This window comes from Bos grunniens, chromosome 14, assembly GCF_055505025.1.
Source record: "Bos grunniens cultivar Pamir isolate PY7600 chromosome 14, Bosgru_T2T1.0, whole genome shotgun sequence".
Taxonomy (NCBI): Eukaryota; Metazoa; Chordata; class Mammalia; order Artiodactyla; family Bovidae; genus Bos; species Bos grunniens.
Window position 1 is genome coordinate 79325611 of NC_141178.1, and position 20840 is coordinate 79346450.

General features: G+C 54.2%; 1 protein-coding gene across 2 annotated transcripts in view; it reads right to left on the reverse strand.

Annotated features, from left to right (window-relative positions):
- Window positions 1–20840, reverse strand: part of COL22A1 (collagen type XXII alpha 1 chain) — a 230834-nt gene that overhangs the window by 88985 nt on the left and 121009 nt on the right. For both annotated transcript variants that reach the window (XR_015140361.1, XM_086335603.1), the window contains exons 24-32: window positions 15402–15455; window positions 14719–14772; window positions 13418–13471; window positions 12435–12488; window positions 7529–7573; window positions 6942–7004; window positions 6456–6509; window positions 3227–3268; window positions 2232–2264 (exon numbers count right to left, since the gene is read on the reverse strand). Coding sequence is in view for 1 of the 2 variants with exons in the window: in XM_086335603.1 (XP_086191729.1) it covers window positions 2232–2264; window positions 3227–3268; window positions 6456–6509; window positions 6942–7004; window positions 7529–7573; window positions 12435–12488; window positions 13418–13471; window positions 14719–14772; window positions 15402–15455 (453 nt within the window). In the remaining variant the exon portion in view is untranslated. The remainder of the gene's footprint in view (window positions 1–2231; window positions 2265–3226; window positions 3269–6455; window positions 6510–6941; window positions 7005–7528; window positions 7574–12434; window positions 12489–13417; window positions 13472–14718; window positions 14773–15401; window positions 15456–20840) is intronic.

The following is a 20840-nucleotide window of genomic DNA, read 5'->3' on the forward strand; positions in this document are numbered from 1 at the left end:
AGCTGCTGAATGCTGAACGCGGGAGCCTCCTTGTCCTCCACCGCTCCCCACTGGTGATGCCAGCCCAGGGAGATGCCCGCTCTGGGCTCAACAACTGCAGGCACTGGCCAGGCCTCCCAGAACCCTCTGCAGGCGCAGGGGGTGGGTCAGGCTGCTCTTCCAGGGAGCGGCTTCTGAACCAGTTACAAAGCCCCCGTAAGCTCTCAGCTGTACTGTCTCCCAGCCTGAGACAGCCTGTCACTCCATCCTCCAGACAAGGAACGGGTTCCCGCTCCTGACATCGAATCTGCACACCAGCTAACAGCCCCTGCTCTGCTCCCCACTGTCATCACCATGCTGCCTCGCGGCTTCCCCAGATGGGATCCCCGACATCCCCAGGAGGCTTCTTGTTCCTGCAACAAGAGTTGGGGCTCTCCTTCCAGCCTTCCTCCCCTTTCTAGTCACCTTAATTATGCTGCAAACTTTGTGCATACATGCATGCTAAGTCGTTTCAGTCGTGTCCGACTCTTTGTGACCCTGTGGACTATAGCCCGCCAGGCTCCTCTGTCCAAGGGATCTGGTTGCCCCTCCAAATCTCCAGCCCTCGCTGTGTACAGGGATTCGAAGGCAGACCACTGAGGTGAGCAGGGAGAAGTCAGAACAATGGCTTCCAAAACCATCAATACAAACACGGTTACCACAGCAACGAGGCAGCCCCAGAGGAATTCATGCAGTAACCCCCAGTGAATCCTTTTTCCCGTGGACACAATTTCCTTGCTTTGCATCTGTAAGTGGCCTCCTGGTTTCTGCAGAGCTCAGACCCTGCAGGAAGGTGTCCCCCTCACCAGGATTCAAAGGGGAGGCTGGGCAGACCTCTGGCCCCTCTCAGTCCCTTCCCGTGAGAACACCTTGGACATCATCTTTTACGGATGGAGCGATTCCTTTACAGAGAGGCGGGATGTGTAGGTTTGCCGCAAGCTTTAGGGATTCAGGGTGGGCAAAAGGGAGGAGTCCCAGAGGATGAAGGGCTGAGGCATCGTGTAGGGGGATATGGTTCTGGAAGAGGAAGGCAGTGGGCCAGCGTGACGGAGCCTCAAACCTCGGCACCGGCAGGGACAGCGGTTCAGCCAGGGCCTTACGGCCGATAGCTACATCCCGATTCCTGACTCCAGGAAGGCCCTGTGCAAGGCGCTTTGCTCCTCGAGCCTCGGGCCATCATCTGTGAGCTGGGCACAGGGCCAGTCCTGCTTTGTCCCTCTGAGCCCTTCCTTTGAGAGAGAAGACACAGCCGGAGCCCTGCCTGCTCTCCCCTCAGCATCCTTGGACACTCCTGCAGTCCCCTGCCTCCCCCCACCACCTAGGGACGGCCCCCTTGCCCTCGCTTCCTGCCCGTTCCTCCTCCAAAGCAGCTCAAAGTCCTCCCTCTCTTTCCATGACGATTTTGGCACTCAGTCTCTCTCTCTCTGCTCTGCTCTGTTCTTTTCCATCACATCCAGGATCTCTTTAGCTTCTCAAGTTATAGTTACTTAATAGCAGCAATGTGGAGAAGGGTCCTCTCCTAAGCCTCTTGGCCAACACACGTGGTGCAGCAGGTCAAGTCCTAACCACAGGAGAACCATGTTCCCAAGAGCGAACCAACAAAGGAGGCAAGCTTGGTGATGTCAGAGACCCTGAACACGCTCGTTTTCACAGAAGCCCCTTGAGAAAGAGGAGGGAAAGGCTCCTGGAGACTGTGGCCACGCTGAGTGTCCTTTTCCATCATGCGCTTCCGTCTTCAGAAAGAGCCACGTGCTCTCCCACCAGCCACCTCCCCAAGCAGGTTCGGTTCCCACTGGCCCCTGAACGGCCCTCTAAGACTTGGCCCCCAAGACCCCCAGGCCGGCCCCCTCTGCCCTTTCACCTTCTGCCGCACACAGGGCTCTGTCCTGCTTGGAACAACCGGCCACCCTGTGCAGTGAGGGGGTCACTTTACCCAAAGAGAGGGGTGGCCTTTACCCTCGGCTACTGGGAGGCCCCGTCCAGGCCCCTGACCCAGGAGGTCCCATCTGCCCCTGGAGCTGGTTAGTCCCTCGCCCGGCCCGCTCCCTGCCGGCTGCCAGGACAAGGTCGGGAACCCAGAGGCCTGACAACAGTTGGCAGGTCAGGGCCGAGGGTCAGGACGCAGCCCAGCCCCCTGCCCCCCAGAGCACCCAGGGGCATCGCGAGCCCCGCCAGGGGGCACCGGGCAGCCACAAGGCACCGCCGCTACTTACGGGCATTCTCGGGTGTGGTGTGAACAGGGAAGTCTGCAAAGGAGACCACAGAAACAAGACAGACATAAGTGGACATCAGCAACCTGCCTTGGACCGACCTACTGGTGAATGCAGCTTCAGGGGCTCCTTTAAGGATGATTTTCAACAGAATCACACATTCCTTTTAAAGTCCTTACCCTCCATATGAGGCCATCCCCTGCCTCAGCTACTAACTGACCAATCCCTACGTGCCCAGACAAGGCCAGTTCCCAGAGCCATGTTCATCTCCCTTCCTGCACCCCCCCACCCCGAAATTGATTAAAGCATAGAATACCAAGGCTGGAAAGAAACATTCAAGTGAAAAAAAAAAAAACATGCAAACCATGCTCACATATTTATATAGCCTTTGTTTTTTTAATTTAGTATTTATTATATATCCGAAACTACACAATGTACCTTACATATTTCAGTCAATTTTCACTACAAATGTACAAGACACAGCTCCGTATTTTTTTTTTTTTTCTTAACAGATGAGAAGATGGAGTCTTCTTCACTCTAAATAACATGTTTAAGATCACAATGCTGGTGAGCAGCACAGCTGGGATTCAAACCCACTCTTTTCTTCTGGCTTCAAAGCCCCTGCTCTTTACTCACGCCTGAACCCCAACTCATAATGCCCACCCTGGGACCTGCAGAGGGTGGAGGTGTGAGTCACGGGTGTATACCCACGTTGCAGTCTCACCCTGGACAAGCTGCTTCCTGCCTCTGACCTCATGCCCACAGGCAGCAGGTGGGCATGGGCGCCAAGTGTCTAGCCAGTGTTCTGACCAGCGATAACCGTGTGGCCGAATAAACTAAATCAATAAGCACAAGGTGGTTCTTACAGAAGCTCATGCACTTTCTGGATCACGAGACCCAGGGATGGGTCTGGCTATGGGCAGACTCCCTTAAAAAGATGTTTACAACTATGTGGTCGGTGTACAGGAGGAGAAAGGATTAGAAGCAGAGTGACTTACAGTGCCAGGTAATCCAGGGGGCCCTGGTGGGCCCACTTCCCCCTAGATGAAGAAATGGAAACAGCAGTAAAGATTCCACCTGCCAATCCAGAAGATGTAAGAGACGCAGGTTTGATCCCTGGGTCGGGAAGATCCCCTGGAGGAGGGCATGGCAACCCACTCCAGTATCCCTGCCTGGAGAACCCCATGGATAGAGGAGCCTGATGGGCTACAGCCCATGGGGTCGCAAAGAGTTGGACACGACCGAGCGACTCACACACAGAGCCCTGCTTATCCTGGGATACCGTTCCTAAGAAGACAGACTCACCCAGTCTGCCTCTACTGCAACTGATAGATATATAGATCCAAGCTATAAAATATTTCAAACACACCAGAACTCTGCTCTAAGAAACATCTATGCGGCCATGTGTAGCTGTAGGTCGTTTATACCACTCTATACTATTCCATGGCGCACACGGAGACAAAGTGACCCGTGATCCATCCTCCGCTGACAACACTGACGTGGTTTCCCACCTGCTGCAGCCAACGTCCCCACACTCTGTCCTGAAGCCAAAGCTTGAGCCCCCTGAGAGGCTCCTCTGGACCCTGCCCTCTCCCGAGGGCTCAGGCTCTTCTCAGCGGCCTGAGGGGCGAGTGTTACATGACAGGCTTGGGAATCGACTCACCTGAGCTTAAAACCTAACTCCACCATTTTATACATTATTTTACTTCTGTTGGCGTGTTTTCCTGTGTGCAAAATAACGATGATGGTACACACAGCTCACAGCGTCCTCTGGGGACTGAGTGAGACCTTCAGCGGGCTCCCAATGAGGAGGAAATTATTATTCCATTTGCCTCGAGGAAAAGAGACTACTGGGCTGCTCCATCAGGAGGAACGGCCCCCAAAGCCCTTCATTCCATGTGAGTCACGATGGTACTGGGACATGGATATCTCTGCCCACGTGTATCCTAGCAGCCCCAGGTCCCCAAGTGGTTATTAGTGGACAAATGAATGAATAAAGCTGACTGAGAGATGGGCTAGGCTTTTCTTATTAATAGTGACAACAATAAGATGATAATGAAAGCAGTTACATGATAAACCATAATGGAAAAGAATATCTTTAAAAATGTCTATGTGTGTGTAACTGAGTTACTCTGCTGTACAGCAGAGATTGGCACCACGTTGTAATCAACTATACTTTGATTAAAAAATTTTTTAAGTGGTGACATTGTCTTCTATCCTTGTTTCTACAGTTATACAGGATTTAATCCCAGGTTTCAGCTCACTTTCCTACATGCATTAATTCCCTTCATCGCCACCAAAATGCCTGGAACTTCATGTGTACCCCCATTCCATGGAAGAGCAAACTGAAGCGTAGCCACACTCGGGCCCCTGCCCAAAGTCACACAGACAGCAGCTGGTGCAGCCTGGTGGCAAACTCTGAGCCCAAGCCCGTAACTACTGCGAGGCATTCCCCTGACCACGTTGCAGAAGCTCCAGAGAGAACACAGCACCCTTTCTAGTGCCGAGTTCCAGAACCAATCTCAACCAAACCATCCAAGTTCAGTGTTTCCCCGTGCAATGCACGTGCGATCAAGCTCCGTCTGTTGTGCCTGAGTCTTTGTCACCCTATGGACTGTAGCCCACCAGGCTCCTCTGTCCATGGGATTCTACAGGCAAGGACACTGGAGTGGGCTGCCATGCCCTCCTCCAGGGGATCTTTCCGACCCAGTGATTGAACCCACGTCTTCAGCACTGGCACGCGGGTTCTTTACCATTAGCATGACAGTGCAAGGTATGAACAGACATAAACAAGAAGAGGGTTGGAGGAGAGATGTGTCTCCAACCCCGAGGGCCTCAAGACCACCTTTCAGGAAGAGCCTCGCCTGCCCTGAAGGCTGTGGGGTGAACACAGGACCATGAGCTGGCGGGGCAGAGCCCAGGAGCTCTCTGACTTGAGGAAAGATGCTCGCCTAGAGAAGGGTCTCTGAGATCTGGAGTCAGTGGGGCTGGCGGGGGCTCCCATCCCCGCTTCTCTGCAGTTTAAGTGTCTCAGCCCCAGCTGACGCAATCCTCTCAGAGATGCCCTGGGGTCAAATGCTTCAGTGCCGGGTTGGGAGGAGGTAGACCAGACTACTGAGGAAGGGACACCCAGGCACAGCCAGCAGGGGGCAGTGTTGCTTCAATGTCATTTTTTTTTTCAAACGCAGAATTGTCTATGATGACATATTTCTCTAGAGGCAAAGAAAAGCAGGCCAGATTTTTCGGAATCGTGAATGCGACTCTGCCGTGGCCCCGGCAATTCTGCCAAAGCAATAAAGGGGGCTTAATGGCCTCGCCGAGTCCTCTGCATCTTGGAAATGAGTTTCTCAAATAGAAATTGCTTTTCTGAGAAGTCCAGGAGAGCAGTGGGCCTGAACGGCTTATCCACCAAAGCCCTTTCCATTGCAGGATCTCTATTTATAGATCGCAGGTCCGTTCAGAACAAAGACCTCAGCCCTCAGCCTGGGAGCGGGGATGGGGGCTGCTAAGCAGGATGGTGGGCAGGAAAGCGGGACACGGGAGGGTGCAGAGCTCAAACTGGGAGAACCAGGTGGCCCCCCGGGCAGCAGAGGGGGGATCGCAGGGCCCCGCTGGGCATGTGAGGCTGCCCAGGCTCCCCTGGGCCAGGCCGGTGTGCCATGTCGACCCGCTCAGAGCCTGGACGCTGGGCCTGAACTGCAGTCAGGTATCGACTCCCACCACCCTCCATCCACACAGCCCTGGGCCGGTAGCCTGGCCCTTCCATGCCTCAATCTCACCTATAAACGGGGTGGGGGGTGTCACTGATAATCTGGCCCACCTCCGGATGCCACCAGGATCACCCAAGTCACTATGTGTGCCGTGCTCGCTATGACGACCCCGGCCCGTGGCGGGTCCCACCTCCCTGGCGCTGGTTCCTGGAGGCCCACGGTTCTCAGGCTCCACCACTTTATACGAGAGACTCAGGCACCCACGGATTTCAGTTATCCACAGGGCTCCTGGAACCAACTGCCCGTGGATGCCAGCCTACACAGGCAGCTCTGCTTTCGGGCCAGCAAGGGAGACTCCAGGATCAGATGGGATGCCCAGGACCACAGCAGGGAGAACCAGGACTGCCACCCAGGCCACCGCTGCAACTCCAAGCACGCACTCCCTCCATGTGAACGACGGACAGGCGGTTGTGCGACACGGGGTACTGACGCCCCGGACAAGGGCAGCGGCTCCTACCTTTACACCTTGGTCGCCTTTCAGTCCCGGAAGCCCCAGGGCACCTTTCTCTCCCTACAGAGAAAAGATAAAAACCAGGAGACATTAGAACGGAACTGAGTGTAACTGCTGCCTCTTCCAGGTGAGAGCAAGGGGGGACCCTGGGCAAAATACAGTTTCGTCTCCCCAGCCTGCCCTGCCATGGGGAGGATAGAGTTCAAGGGATGTTGGTTGTGCAAAGGGGCAAGTGCTCCATTCGGCACCCAACAGCTGACGTCCCTGGTCATTCCCACAAATTTCATCTAAGCTGCTCCACCCACCTTTCCAGATGGACCCCTTGGCCACCGTCCCTTCGTCCCAGCGCGTGGCCCACGGTGGCCCGGTCCCCTGCCTTTCCCCTTCCTAGACACTGGGGAAAACGCTCCAACCCCAGCCCGGGTCAGCCCATGCCCAAGCGCACAAACCAGGGCCAGGGGCGCTCTCCTCGGGCGCGGCGCAGGGCCTCACCTGGTCGCCTTTCTCTCCCCTCGCACCTGGAAGTCCTGGGAAGCCTGGGAGCCCTGCCTCTCCCTGCGGAAAGAACACAGCGCCGTCATCAGTGGGCTCTCAGGAGGGAGGCTGCGCCAGACTTCTGCAGGAGCAGGGCAACATGGAAACAAAGCAGCGGAAAGAGGGGGATCCTAGACGGTGCTCTGGGGCGGCCCCAGGCGCGGGCCCACTCTGCAGCCCCTCGCCCGGGAGCCCTTACTTCCCCTCTCATTGTCTGACTCCTCATCCCTCTGGGTCAGCCACAACGTCACCTCCGGGCCACGTCTCCTGACATTCCCTGAGCCTGAGTGAGGGGCCTCCTGGGACCTCTTTGGTCACCTGCAGGCACCACAAGCTGCACCTGCTCAACTGCTCTTGGCTGACGGTGGTGACCCTGGTACCCAGTACAGCAAGGGGTGTACAGGACATGCTGACGGTCACGGGGCAAAGAGACGAAGGCACACAGGCGTGCTGTGAGCTCCAGGGAGCCAAACGATACAGGCGCAGCGGATACCAACAAACGAACGCATTGGATGAACAAATGAAAAATGAATGAATGAACAGACCTTTTCTCCAGGTCGGCCAGCCAGGCCCTGCTCCCCAACTTCACCCTGCAGATAGAATAACAGACACCCCGTCACTTACCATGCACGTTTGCAGAGATGGCTGTCACCCCCAGGTGGTCCCGCAGACTCAGAGGACCTGGCACCCACACCCTCGATGCTCACACAAGCAGCACAGGCAGCACAGGCCCTGAAGCCCCAAGTGCTGAGTGTTTCTGGAAGGAGGCTTCCACACTCCCCACATGGTCTTGCACGCACGCTCAGTTGTGTCCAGCTCTTTGTGACCCCATGGACTGTCGCCCATCAGGCTCCTCTGTCCATGGGGTTCTCCAGGCAAGAATCCTGGACTGAGTTGTCATTCCCTCCTGCGGGGATCTTCCCAACCCAGGGATCGAACCCGGGTCTCCTGCATCTCCAGCATCGGTCGGCAGATTCTTTACCACTAGTGCCACCCGGGAAGCCCCACCCTGGCTTGACCTTCCCTCAAAAGAAACGGTTTCTGGAGTTGCCCTGATGGGAGTTTACACAGGTTGGATCCAGTGATTCTGACTCTAATCACAGTCTAGAGCCACGGGGAGTCCTGGAGCCGCCCCGACTCTGAGCTCTGCTCCCTTCCAGGGGGATCTCAGACCCCTGGCTGGGTCCAGTGGTGGAGAAGCTGTTGATGAACTTGTCCGAGCTGACCAAGCAGCCCGCAGTTGTTCAGACTCCTTGGTAAAACACAGGCAGCTGGGGGTGGAGGAACTCACGGGCAGGAGAGAGATCCATTTCCCCTCCCATGGTGTGTTGCTATAGGCAAGTCTCAGGTAAAATGTTGCTTAAACATCTAAACTTATATTACGTTGGAAAGCAAGCCCTCAGCAGGGCTTCCGGTCGCGTGGATGAAGTCGTGTCCTCTGGCATCAGGTTTCTGACCAGCGTTCCCTGGTCCTGCTGAAGTTGGGGGCAGGGGGTACAGGACCAGAGGGGCCCACTCTCTGACTCCACCCGGCTGCTACGCTCAGCAGGTCCCTGTAAGTCACTGAGGCAAAGAGGCCTGTGGTGGGAGGAGTGGGGAGGGACTGCAATTTCTAACCAGCCGTGTGTCTTCAGAAACACTAACTTCTTGAATGCCAGTTTCTAACATCATTATGCATGGACACATAGTCACTTCAGTCACGTCTTGACTCTTTGCGACCCCATGGACTTTAGTCCTCCAGGCTCCTCTTTCCAGGGGATTCTCCTGGCAAGAATACTGGCGTGGGTTGCCATTCCCTTCCCCAGGGGGTCTTCCCGACCCAAGGACCGAACCCAGGTCTCCTGTATTGCAGGGAGATTCTTTACCGTCTGAGCCACCAGGGAAGCTAAGTATGGTCCTTATTAAAATCTTTATGTAGATTTCCATAAGGAAATTTGGTTTTCTGGTAAGTGGACACATGAATGAATGAATGAGTGGTTATGCAAACACATAAAGGTTTTCCCCGCAGCTATGCCAGACTCCAGTGGTAGTGAAGTCTATACCGCATGTTGAGAGAGACAGAGGAAAAGAAAGAAAGTAAAGAAACTAAAAGCACTGTTCAGCATGAAGCACACATTTCATCCTGCAGTTCTGGTGCCACTAGGGCCACTGGTGCCTGAGTCGGTGCATATAGAAATTCTAGATGCGCTCCGCTTCTCCCATCAATCCCCAGTGCTCACAAGCACCATTAGAAACAGCTGCTCTTACTGGATCTGTGCAAACACTTGCTACACAAATTGTCACTTTAAATCTGCTAGGACAGGACAACCTTTACACTTGGAAAGGCGCTGGGTGGGGGTGGTGCTGAGGTTGGGCAGCAAGCATTTTGAAGGCCTCCTGAAGTGCCTCCTGAATCCGTGCTGTGAATCCTAAGCCAGAGCATGACCCACGAAGGGCTGGGCGGCTCCTGAGCCCAAGAGGGCGATGCACCTGCTCATCCCGCAGCTGGTCTGTTCCGAGTGGGCTTGAGACCCGTGGTCCAGGATGCACCCACGACCTTCTTCAGAGATACTTACCTTAGGAGGCGTGATGTCAAAATAAAGCAACAGACCTCCTGCCCTGTCTCCTTCACAGCTACAAAGGATGTTCTAAGAGCAACGTAACTGCGGAAATTCAGTTTCCAACTTCCTAGAGAAAATTTTTAAATGCACTGCACTACACTAGAAATCGTACAAAAACGGCAGACGAGCTGTGGTTACGGACCTCTCCGAAACTTTCAGTCACTGGGGGCGAGCATAAATACTGAACACGTAGCTGGAAAGACTAAAGACAACGCCGAGGGCACCTCAAATTCACCCCAATACTTCAGATCGTCCACACAAGGAACTCGATGGGAACAGGTTCTTCTGAAGACTGTTTAATTGAATGTGGGAATTTACACACTGTAAGCTCAGAAGGATGAGCCAACTCACACATGTGAGGAAACACAGCTCAAACAGGTCTGGCTGACCCCACAAATCCCCCATAAAATCCAAGGAGGATCTATGGAAACACAGCTCACAGGTCTGGCTGAGTCCATAGAATCCCAGCAGTCAAAAATGAAATATTATAGTGACCTATGCAAATGCTTTAAGTTATTTCTGGAAGATGATCGAATTTCAGCCTATCAATCAAAAACAGGAACATGGCCTTTGGTGTTTAAAAGACCACGTGATTTACCCCACAGCAATGGAGGGACAAAACGCAGCCAGTTACATATCATTACATTTCAATCACAGATATTTTTAAAAAACAGGAATGTTGAGTCTTAAAAGATGGAAGTACTGTGCTTTTAAGCAACAGTGATCTGGCTCGCAGAGCCCTGAGGAATCTGGGGCGCAGGGGCTCCGAGCGGATGCTTTCCACAGGGAGTCCACTGGGCATCCTGGAGAGGGCGGGCACGTGGTAATGCACGTGTGTTCTGCTCCATTTTAATTTGGTCTAAATTGTGGCTCTGCTGGTAAAGAACCTGCCTGCAACGAGGGACACCCGAGTTTGATCCCCAGGTTGGGAACATTCCCTGGAGAAGGGAAAAGCTACCCACTCCAGCATTCTGGTCTAAAGAATTCCATGGATTGTATCGTCCATGGAATCGCAAAACGTCAAACACGACTGAGCGACTTTCACTAAAGAATGATCACTTCTTGAAAAAGCGAGGCCACAAGGAACCAAGGGTCCAGGGATTTGCCCATCAGCCTTCACTGGCCAGCAAGGTGACCCAGGTCCTGCCTCCCGGGACAGCAGGGTCACCACTGGGCCAAGTACAGACCATACCTGTGCCCTTTCTGGGCTGTGAGTTATCAGTCAGCCACCAGTGAGCCCTGACTGAGTGCCTGCAGGTGCCTGCTGTGGGCTGGGGCTGGAGGGTGGTCACCAAGAGCCAGTCACAGCCCTTAACTAGCTCTTACCCGGACAGAGTGTGAGGGAGAGGGCCCCCGCATGAATGTCTGTCTGGACACAGGCCCCTCCAGAAGCACAGGCGCCTGCAAACATACACACCATGCACACACACACCCTCACACACACACACACTGCATACACACACACGACATACAGACCCACACACCATGTACATACCCACAACACACATACCCCTCACACACACACACATACACCCCTCACATACACTCATATACTGCATACACACACACGCATGACATACAGACCCACACACCATGTACACACACACATACACACCCCTCACATGCACACACATATACTGCATACACACACACGCATGACATACAGACACACACACCATGTACACACACACACACACTGCATACATACACACATGACATACAGACCCACACACCATGTCCACACACACATACACACCCCTCACATACACACACAACATACAGACCCACACACCATGCACACACACACACACCCCCCTCACATGCACACACATACACTGCATACACACACACGACATACAGACCCACACCATGCACACACACATACACACCTCTCACACACACACAGATACACGACATACAGACCCACACACCATGTATACACCCACAACACACACACACCTCACATACAGACACATCCCGCATACACACACCCACACCACACAGACACACACCATGTACACACATACACACACACATACACCACATACTCACATAACATACAGACACACCCACAACACACACCACACACACACGACATACAGACACACCCACATGACATAGACACACCAGACACACACACTGTGTACACACACACCTCACATACACACACACACTGCACACACACACCCACACCACACACAGACGCCCACACCATATACACACCCACACACACCATATACCCATGTACATACCCACTCACACACCATATACACACCCACAGCACATACGGACAGTCACCCAAATCCAGCACTTGGGCCCCTTCCACAGGAGGTGCCCCCTCTGCATGGCACGTAGGTTGCCTCCGCCGCCTCCGTGTATCCAGTCTCCACACGTCTGCACCCCCGGAAGCCCCAGGCTTCCTTCCTTCTGGAAGGGTCAGGTGTGAAGGGACACTGAGGCAGGGAAAGCTCAGGGGACAGGACGGGCGGGGACTGACCCCCTGGCCCCTCACCCCCTAGGACAGGCTGGTTAGCAAGGCTGTCCCTCTTCCTGAGGCCAAGGTTCTCCCGTGGGGATGGGGTCCTCTCCTCCAGCTGCAGGGCCCCCTTCCTCCAGGAACTCCCTGCTCCTCTCCCTGGGCGTGCCGTGGTGTGGCTCTCGGCGGTCGTCAGTCCAGGGTGTCACCAGTGACCCCAACCTGCCCCTACCTTTCAAACAGCCCCTGTGCGATGGCCCTGGCTGTCCCTTGCCTGACCCCAGCCTACAAGGCTCTGACAGTGGGGGTTCACACAGAGCCTCAAACACACCGCTTAGAATAACAGGCGCGAGAGGAGGATGTCAGAGTCCTTACCCGCGGGCCGCGCTGTCCGGGCAGACCGTCCTCCCCTCTGTCTCCTGGGTCTCCCTGCAAGGAAGGCGGAAGAGAGTCAACAGCAGGAGCCGGGAGTGGAGGGAAGCAACTGAGGACCAGCTCCAGGCTGGAAGCAGGAAAGCTACTCGGACCCGGGTGCTACTGAGCTCCTTTAATTCTGTGAGACCGCAGTGGCCCAAAACAGCAGCTCCAACCACCTCCTAGATTCACCAGCTCTGCTTTTGATTTACAGACTCAAGTGAGCGGGAATGAGGGATTCAGAGCAGGGGAGACCCTGCCTAAGTGCTTTTGAGACGACAAAATACTTGGTCAGCCCTTATCTTTTGTTTTTAAAGACAGGAGAATGGAGAATATTTACATGACATGTTCTTAAATTAAGTTACATCCGTATGTATTCTGTATTCTGTCATGAAAAAGTGGAGCTTCTAAGTCTGCCTACTGAAAGGGATGGTGAAAACGCTTGTAACATCCAGAAGTTGCCTTGCAAGGACTGTTGACACTCATCCTTGAGCTTCTGTATCTTTGCCATGAAAAGGTGAGGTTCACTTGTTAAACTGTTGGCTTATGGGTTTTTAATTGTCCCTCTGAAGTGAGTAAACTGTGAACTTGCTTCCCAATTTTATGACAGTTAACCTCTGACTCCTCTTAATGATCTTACTGTAATGAGCCCCAGAATATTTTTAAGTTGAAGTCTCTTATTATGTAAGAGTCTCTGAAAAGGCTTCCTCCTTACAAATAAAATAGATGCATGTCTCTAACAGAATAATTTAAAAGTCCTCGGCCTCCAAATCCTCAACCAGTTACCTAGGTAGGAATAAGGGGCTCACCCATATCTGACCTTGAATATTAAACATTTCCGAGCCCTGCATGACTCAGGATCCAAATGTGATCCACAGCTGTGGCACCCAACCATCAAAGAGCTCTCTGGCTTCTGGGTTCTGGGTTCCCTCACTCATACCAACCTTGGGTCCTGGCAGGCCTGGGGGTCCATTCGGCCCATCCTTTCCAGGCGGTCCCTGGGCAGAGAGGGAAAAAACAGACCAACATAAAAGGCCCGGTCAGGGCAGCACTGCGCTGAACTGCTTCCAGCCAGAAGCAGATTCTGCAGCCGGAGCTGGCCGGGTGGTGCCTGACACATGTGGGACCGCTCCTGGGTGCCAGCTCTCGGGTGCGGTCACTGCCGTAAACTGTTAGTGGGTGAAACAGTGGGGATGGGCGTTCAGGAACATCTGTGGATGGCAGCTAAGCATGCGCTCCAGGCTTGGACGGGCTCCCCTGAGAATGGGCCTCACAACACTGGACCTCACGTCCAGAGCCTTCACTGTGGTGCCCAGAGCTCGACAGAGCCAAGCATGCCAGCATCCAGCCATCACATCTCAGCATCCCGGGGCCTCCACCTACAGCCGCCTGTGGATCCAGCGCCCAGTGACAGGGGGAAAACTGCCCGTGCTGCCCAGACTGACTTTTCCCTCAGTCACCCTTTCTCCAATGTCCCGAGCCCCCACCAGTGGTGCGGGTTCCACTGGCTTCTGTAGCCACAGCCTTTCCCCACCCGTTGGCCCCACCAGACAAGCAGCAGTAAGGAAATTCCTTCTGGACGAGCAGAGGCCTCCTGAGGGCCATCACCTCTGACACCCATCATGGTCACATGGTCTCAGAGGCCCAAGGCCACTCTATCACCCTGCCCTGAAGAGCTGCTGGCCAAGAGGCAGGAGACACCCAGCTTGAATCTGCACCCTGCTTGTGCGGACGTTAAGGTTTGATGATCTCCACCCTCAGGACCTAAAAGGATTGAGAAGACCTGGCTCCCTGGCTCCTGCTGACTGGGAGAGAGGAAACAGCAGGCACAGAGGCAGGGCCGCCCTGCCACGTCCTGGACCGAGCATCGCGTCTCCGTGCCCATTACTTCCATGACCCCCTGGTGGTGTCCCCACAGACGAGAAGCCACGCTTCCAACAGCCAAGGGCTGTCAACTGTGCCTCGGGGTTACAGAACACAGGCAGTGGCCTGAGGAGTGGGCGCCTTAATCCGCAGCCTGGCTGGGGCCCTCGGGGCGAGGCCCTCCAGAGACAGCATGCAGCAGGCACCATGGAAGGGAGGAGAAGGAGGCAGGGTGCCAGGGCCCTGGTCCCCCCAAAAAGAAGGGAAGAGCACAGAGCATCACCCACCGGGAAGCAGCCTGGGCGGCCAGCGGAAGGGCCAGCCCCTCCCACGTGGAAGGGTAGGAGAGGGGAGAGCGGGGAGGGGCGCCCCGGTCACTCACCGCCTGCCCAGGGGGCCCAGGCTTTCCCGGGAAGCCGATCTCTCCAGGCAGACCCTGCCAAGGGGAACCACAGGGGAACCATTAGTCTGACCTCTTCCGAGCACTGGCTCCCTTCTCTAGGCGCTTTTGCTGGCAGGAGCCCAGATCTTTAGCTCTGACGAAGGCACCCAGGGTGGACACCCCTCGGGGGCATCTGGCCGTCCGTGGTGTGGACCACGGTGAACAGAGGGGTCGACACGCCTCCCAGGCTGGCCAGCGCGGGGCTGGGCTGGGCTGCAGTCGGGGCCACCAGCACCTTCACTCTCCACTGGTGGGATGGGTGGAAGGAACCACCTCTCTCTGCCCCCCACCGTCCACTCTGCCCACAGGTACCTTCCCAGCTGCTCCTGAACTGGGGGAGGAGAGCCAACCCACACACTGCTGAAAAACCCTGGGAAGGACGACCCCACGCTTCCTGCACACTCTCTAGGAGCAGCCACGAACACGCTGAATGAGCTCAGGAGCTATCTCCAGTCTAACGGGCTCCAAAGCTAGCTGTGGGCGGGGCCCTCCTCATTCATGCCTTTGCTCTGCTCTTGGACAAAGAGCCAACGGATGGCTCCACACGACGATGTCCCTGTCTCCCGGGGCCATGAAACCTCCATCTAAGTGCCCTGGGAAGAGAAAGTCAAAACCAGTCTCACCGGGGGGCCTCCGGGTCCAGGGGAGCCTGGGACACCAGGTGGTCCTGGGGGGCCCTGAAAAGAAAGAGGGGGGCCTGGGTGACAAACGTGCGTGGAGCAGCCTGCCGGTGGCACTGTCCTTCGAGAGGGAGAGGGATGGGGACACAAGAGATGGGGGTGGCGGTGGGGCTTCAGTTTTACTGCAATACCTTATTTTTTTTTAAACAAAAAGGAACAAAAGCAGAAAGAAAAGATCTGAAGTAAAACTTACACCATGATAACGTGTCTGCTATCTGGGTGATGGGCATGTAACTGGTATAGTATCTATTCTGATATTTATTGAGAATATTTGTGCATTTAAAATAAATGTGTCTGTGTGTGAATACACACACACACGGAGTTAACCCATTAACAAAAATTTCCTAGAACAGCGGTACCCAAGCATTATTCAGCATCGGATCACCTGGGGTGAACAGACAGATCCGTTAAACAGCAGCTCTCACCACGACACAGGTTCCAGGAGACGCACCTCTGGCCCTTCTTTGTCCAGGTGTCTCTCCACACATGCCCTCCCTCCCATCTCCATCTTTCTGAAACGTTCTGCAATTCCCCCGGCAGAAGTAACCGCTGCGTCCCCCACGCTGAAGGCCAGTGTGACGGTGCTCACGTGACTCACAGGCCCTTGAAGGCAGAGTTCCCCCCTCGTCCCCCGCCCCGCACCTCTTATCACACAGCGACAAGCCCAGGGCTTGCAACAGAGCAGATGTTCACTCAATGTTCGAAGCCAACTTGATTGGAAACAGCTGGGGAGAGGGCTGTGCACTCAGAGAAGAGCGTCCCATCCCCACTAGAGGGAGGTAAACTCTAAAAAATGGCCACGGTTGCCGCTGCTGCGGACACTTCCCTTTTCTCCCGCTGGGGGCACTGCTGAGTCAACGACGGGCAGCGAAGAAGACGTGAACGGAACAGAACTTCCTGCTTGGCACCTGGACCTGGTTTTCCGCGTGGCTCACTGAGTGCTGGAGAGTCTTTGGGGGGTAGCGTCTACTTTTACTGGGAGACATCTGCTTGGACCTGGAGCAACTGAGTGGCCAGGCCGCGCTGGACAGGGGACTGGGCAGGTACGATGGAGGCACCAAAAGTGGCTGGTGACCTCACTTCTCTCCACGTCTGCTCCAGCTCAGCTCTGCTCACCTCCGGGCAAAGCAGCAGTCTTGCAGGTGGCACTCCCAGGACCCACCTCTCCCTGACCTCTGAGGTTCTCACAGTGACCTCAGCCCTGCGGAGCTCATCCGAGGCCCCTTCCCACCACACGCAACTCTCCCTCCAACAGCAAACCAGACACACCTGGCTTCCATCCCTCCTGTGACACGACACCCCCTGGAGTACCCTGGCCTCTTTCAAAGTAGCCGCTCCAGGAAACGGGCCTCCCGACCAGTTCGTTAGTCTGAACCCGTCCCCCCTTCCTCCTCCACGTCCTGCAGAAGTCCCTGTGGGCTGACGATTGCTTGTCTCAGGCTCACAGCCTGTGTGAGTGGGCTGAGTTTTAGTGATCCTCTACTATAAACTAATGGAGAAGGCAAAGGCAACCCACTGCAGTGTTCTTGCCTGGAGAACCCCATGGACAGAGGAGCCTGGCGGGCTCCCTGGGGGTCTCAAAGAGTTGGACATGACTGAGCAACTGAACAACTAGAAATTAAACCTCCTTATTTGACAGTATGGAAAACTGAGGCCCAGAGAAGCTAAGGGCCCCACCTGAGGTCACACAGCCCTCACGTGCAGTGGATCCTGAATCTGCCACAGAACCACCTGGAAAGCTCGTTGTAAAACCAGGTTACCAGTTCCCTTGACGGCACTCTTAGAGGCTGGTGGGGGGCTGGGATGATGGAGACAACAAATGGAGCAAGTGAAGGGTCCATTCTGGGGACTGGAAGCCCTGGTGATGAAATCATTGTGCCTGTACCTGAGGGGCCATCCTAGCTGGGGCTGGTCAAGGAAGGCCCTGCAGTAGGGGCCACATCTAAGCTGAGAGCTGAGGAAGTCCAGAGAAGGAAGAACACTAGGTTCAGGGCCTGAGAACAGGCAGACCTCCATGTGTTGCCAGGACCGACAGTCAGTGTGAAGGAGTGGAATGGGGTTGTGGGGTGGGAGACAGGGCTCCGGGAAGCGGGGGGACACAGTGGTGGGAGGGGGAGCTGCTGGGAAGTGCCCGGGACCTGGCTTTAGCAGTGGAGAAGCAACACAAGAGCTGGTCTGACTTGGCTGGAATAGCATTTGGAAGGAGAAGTTAACAAAACTTCATAGCAAGTCGGGTGTGTGGAGCGAAGGGGCAAGAGCCTGGAGTCACCAGAACGAAGGGATCCGTGATGGTGCCCTGCGCTGCGGTGAGGATGCAGCAGGGTGAGTGTGTCTGGGTGGAGCGGACACCGGCTGAGTGTTCTTGGCGAGTGTTCGAGGCACCAGGCAGAGGTGCCCAGGAGCTCGGGGAGTGGAGGCTGCAGGATTAAATATAGAGGCAGAGGGTGATGATAAAACCAGGAGGGGCCTCATGCCAGCCGATGAACGAAGGTGTGTGAAACCAACTCAGCTCACGCTCTTCTCTTTTTATCATCAATGTGAAAATGCTACTCGCTCAGTCGTGCCCAACTCTTTGAGAACCCATGGACTGTAGCCCTCCAGGTTCCTCTGTCCATGGGACTCTGTAGGCGAGAATACAGGAGTGACATGCCATTCTTTTCTCTGAGGGATTGTCCCGACCTAGGGATAAAACCCAGGGTTCTGGGGTTCTATAGAATCTAGACACAGATTCTTTACCATCTGAGCCACCAGGGAAGCCAATATCTAAATAACCAATTCACCTAATTATTAAAGAGAGTGACAAATTAGCCAATAGATCTAAATGTTAACAACAAAATCCCTGTTTTAATTATTATGAATAAAAACAACTGAGTAATGACTCTATCAATTAACCAATAAGTCTAATTATTATTAATGGGATGTTTTATCCTTCTTGATACGATGGTGACTACACACCAACATGCTCAGTGATTGCAGTGGTGACGTGTAAATAACCAATTAACCTAATTAGCATTAATGATAACAGAAAAGCAAATAACTATTCCTAATAACCACCTTGTTCCAACTGGAGTAGATTTATGAAATTGGATGGAATCTGAAGATGCATGAAAATCCCTTGCATAATTAGCACTTAGTCACACTTCCTGAACAACTTGCAAATGTTTGTTTTCAGAGGTTATTCGTGATCGTGAGTCCTCCTCCATGATGGAAAGTCTTCCTCCAGGACACAGCTCCAAGGGCACAGGGATTGTTCCCCCCTCAGGGGAGGGGGTTTCTGGGTTGAGAAACCCAGGTCAGTCCTCTGGGGTCAGCCCCTCCCCTGGCTGTGTTCCCATCCACTCAAGGGTCTGCCAGCCATGCTGACCTCAATACCTTCGCATAAACAGTCGTCCAGACCAGACACAATTTCCCACTTTTCCTAAAAGGCTGCCAGTACACAGGAGTCACCACCTAGAATGTGTATCTTGAGTCTAAAACATTCCAGGATGACCGTTTTCATCCTGAAAAAAGAGGCACCAAAAGCATCTTCCAGAAGGCCAGCTGCCCTGGGGCCTGGCTCACCCTGAGGCTGGCTCTTCCTGTTACAGCAAAGCTAACTCAACTCTAAGCTCCATTTCTGTTGGGGCCTTCCCTACTGGCTCAGATGGTAAAGAAGCCACCCGCAATGCAGGAGATCCTGGTTCGATCCCTGGGTCGGGAAGATCCCCTGGAGGAGGGATGGGCTGCCCACTGCAGTATGCTTGCCTGGAGAATCCCACAGAGAGGAGCCTGGTGAGCTACAGTCCACGGGGTCGCAGAGGGTCGGACAGGACTGAGAAACTGACACTTTCATTTTCACTTCTCCATTTCTTTCGATTGGAAATGGGATAAGCCTTCTCACAGGTGGCTGTAAAGAGCAGATGCGACTGTATACTGACACAGGGAGAGCGTCTGACAGGAGCAGAAACTGAACGGATGGACCCTCAGCCTTCTCATCAGACCAGGAAGCCCAGGAACTTCCTTTCTGCTGTGACAGAATCAACCCAGATTTTCCAGATCAGCTCAGGGACCCTCCTCTGGGCCCGAGAGGCTGATGCCCCGTCCCCCAGAACCAGAGCTCTGACTACGCCCCTCCCAGGCCTTAGCTCAGAGGATCGTCCCTCTATCAGAATCTCTCCCTGCCTCCATCACATCTGGCTCCTCTGGGCTTGGACAGGGGCCACGAGGTTCCCCTTCCCAGGGCCGCACCCGCACACGGTGGGGGTTAGGTGAACACCTGCTGGATGAATCGATGAGCAAACACACAGATGACAAGCAGCACAAAACTGTGGCCAGGCCCAGGGCAGGTGAGCGTGCGTGTAAGTTAGGAAGAGTGAATTACGAGCTGGGCAGGGATCCAGCAGGGAAACACTGCTCTTGAAGTGGGCATGGTGGGCTTGAATGCAGCTCTGCATCTGTGCGGTGGTGATCCAATGCAGGGAGCCAGGTGGTACCTATCATACACTACACCCTCTGGTTCTGAACCATGGAGATCCCCGAGTATATCAGGGTGCCCCATTTCTGGCAAAATCCCTGCCCTATTTGTGTCTATAGCATCCAACTCAAGGCCTGGCACTGAGGAAAGATTTTGTTGAAGGGAAAAAGGCTTCAGAATTTAAAACAAAAGAAAGAAATATATTTTTCAGGGTAGCCAAGAAAACAGTGATAGGGAAAAAAATCTGTAACTTAAAGTATTTTGATGGAGCCGTATTTATGGTGAATTTTTGAAATACACAAGCTTTGCTCGCAAGAAACAAGGTCATAAAACAAATGCAAAAACACTCTTTATCTTGCACTACTAACATCAAAATGTCACAGTGAGTGTGGAATCTTTAGAAGACCATGAATAATGGCTGGTTTTACAGCCCCTTATCCTGTGTTACAGCCTGATTGGCATGTGAGGGGCTGGAATAAAGCCTGAGATTCATGTGTGGGGTGCCCGGCACACACTTCATATTCAGAGCGGGAAAAGCCCATTTGGAAGCATGGTCAGCAGCGTGCCCTGGGTGGGTGCCTACCAGATATTAAAGGACAGTGGCTACCATCACAGACTTGGGTGTGGAGGAGATGTGCCCAGGAACAAGTGGGCGCCAGAGCCAAGCCTTTACTGCAGTGGGAAGCCGGCAAACAAGCCTGTATTGATCCCGCCCGCCTGCTGTGGCCACCAAGCCAGAAAGATGGGACAGCACCCCGCCCAGGGCTCCCTGTGCTCTCACTGGGACCCCAGCACATGGGCCACATCCCCACATCTTCTGCTGAAATCATCACCCTGTTTTGTTTTTATTGGCATTTGCGACAAATGATGAAGCAGAAGTTCAGAAGGTAAAGGGACTTGTTCAAGATGCCGCAGCCAGCAAGTGGCCG